Source organism: Penaeus monodon, chromosome 18, assembly GCF_015228065.2.
Source record: "Penaeus monodon isolate SGIC_2016 chromosome 18, NSTDA_Pmon_1, whole genome shotgun sequence".
Lineage (NCBI taxonomy): Eukaryota > Metazoa > Arthropoda > Malacostraca > Decapoda > Penaeidae > Penaeus > Penaeus monodon.
The window spans coordinates 10,983,504-10,986,003 of record NC_051403.1 but is presented as its reverse complement, the minus strand read 5'-3'; the positions used below and the strand labels follow the sequence as shown (position 1 = coordinate 10,986,003).

At 40.8% G+C, this 2,500-nt stretch overlaps 1 protein-coding gene across 1 annotated transcript in view; it reads left to right on the top strand.

Moving 5' to 3' along the window:
• The window catches only part of LOC119584230, a 7,602-nt gene extending 6,317 nt beyond the window's left edge, over positions 1 to 1,285 (top strand). The window contains exon 3 of the mRNA XM_037932740.1: positions 117 to 1,285. Within this exon, the coding sequence (XP_037788668.1) occupies positions 117 to 1,044 (928 nt within the window). The 3' untranslated portion in view covers positions 1,045 to 1,285. The remainder of the gene's footprint in view (positions 1 to 116) is intronic.
• Positions 1,286 to 2,500: the final 1,215 nt, after the last annotated feature.

Sequence of the window (2,500 nt, the reverse complement as noted above, 5' to 3'; positions counted from 1 at the left end):
TATAAGAAAACTTAAATGATAAGTTAATACACGGTCGTTGACTTTTATAGATTTTCATTCTTTGTCTATTTGGTATTTGCATTTTTTTCTTAATGATACACTTACTGACATCACAGGTACTTCCTTTTGATGATCCTGTCTGACTTCGCCATGACAATCTGCATCATCCCGTCTGTTGTTTCTTTGAACGGGTGTGTATTCTGGAGCTACAGCTTCGCCTTCTACTTCGCCCACTTCGGATGGTCACTGGAAACCCTCTACCAGATGCTGAGTGTGTATATCCTCCTTTGGATCTCTTTGGATCGGTTTATGGCAGCGTGGAACATCCCTTTGTTCAGTCGAGTGTACAAGGATGGTGTTATTCTGAAGAGGATGGTTGCCACCTTTATTTTCTGTGTGTTCTCGCATCTCCACAAGTTCATATGCGCCGAGGTCCTGTGCTTAGAAGGCGACCTGACCAACTGCACTAAATTCATGATACGCGATGCTGTTCACTACGAGGACGACTCCCTCCAGACGAAGTTCTTCATGACCCTCCATGAGATTAGCCTCACCTGGTTCCCCGTGATCATTCTGGCGGTGCTCAACATTGGTCTAGCCATCAAACTCTACTCGAAGAACAACCAAAATAACTTTACCTCGGACTACCGCAGGGAGAAGGAAAACAAGGCAATCATCAATCTGCTCTGTTTCTCTCTCACGTACCTCTTCCTGTCCACACCGATATCATGGTACATCATCTATTTCCATGATCTGGAGGGCGCGTGCTACGGCAAAAGGGCCGACGAGCTCTTCCGTGGGGTTGCTAACATATTTGAAATCGCCCAAGGGCTGATGCATATTCTCTACTTGTATTTACTGAACAAGAAATTCCGAATGACGATCATTTCCTTCTTCTTTAAGACTGAACCAGCAGAGAATTCTACCCAAGCATCGCAGGATAAGCGAGAACCCGACACGACCACCGACACAAAGTTACATTCGCAACTGTCCATTAAATCAAACATTAGCAGCGCTCAATGGCATTCCTCCTTGGACTGCTGAACTCGTCAAAGGTTTAAGGATATTAAGGTTTCGCCTGAGACAAATATAGAGGCACATTTGGCTATCTGCCTGTATCTACGTCTATTTATCAGTTTATCTTTCTCTTCATCTATCTGGCTATATACTCGCTTGTAATGGAGACACACACACACACACACACACACACACACACACACACACACACACACACACACACACACACACACACACACACACACACACACACACACACACACACACACACACACACACACACACCACACACACACACACACACATATACATATATACACGTCCATTATATATTTGCCATTATGTACAAGGGAGACAAAGATCATAATCACAGATCATAATAGGGTGACGCAGCATTTTGCGTTTACGATATTTCTTCAAGACCAGAATCGTTTCTCTAATTCAGTGGTTCCCAAACTTTAGCCACTCACGTATCTCTTGAAGTTTTGCATCGCCAACCACGTACAGCTTATAAATCTTGTCTAGACTTTTAAATGTACGTAGGATACATAGCTGTGAACCTAATAACGTTATTGAATCTTACAAAATACAATAAGAAATAGTGGAATTCTTTAGTCATAATGAAAATAAGTCCCATAAACCTATATATGTCTCACTTTAGGATTCTCTGGAGTCTAACTTGTTGCTAACAAGATTCTGAAATGAGATAAGCGAATTTGTTAGATACAACAAAATATTTTTTCCCTTTCTTTTCTTCATCTTTTAGCCTCGTATCCCCCCCCCCTTCCTCCTCCCTGAAAATCGCTTTGCGTTCCCCACTTTGCGAGCCTCTGTAATCTAACTTGCGTTCTAACAAGATCCTAAAATAAGATAAACGAATTCGTTGAACACATAAAAAAAAACAACGAAAAATCTTAAATTAGTCCGTATTCCCCTGGAAACCCCTTTCCGTAGCCAACTCCAGGAACCTCTGCAGTCTAAGTTGTGTGCCACATAACACCACCAAGATCCTCTTTGAGCCCTGATTGATCAAAGTCGATTGGTTCAACGCATCCTGGTGGTTCTGCAAGTGTCCTGGCATCTGTAAGGAGTCTGCCAAGCCTAAGTTGGGTAGTTGTTCGATGCTATTAGTAACTACGGTGTCTTTGCAGTCATCATACATAAGGAAGGAAACTGAGAGCTTTATATGTATATATTGTCATTGTCTTCTACTGATGCTTTATGTGATGTGATCTATTTTTTAGATTATTTATTCGTGTTTTCTAAATGTTCGTATTAACTTAATTTATGGTGATGTAATGTGCTTTCGTCATTGTAACTATGTATTATCATAGTAGAAAAACCCACAATGCAAAGCTAAAGATGGAATCCAGGTGGATTTCGAAACTGTAGTCTCATTTTCAATTAATCTTGTTTTTGCATTGTGTTTTTTTTTCTACCATAGTAGCTACACGGAATTTTTTTTTTTCTATTCTTGCATTAT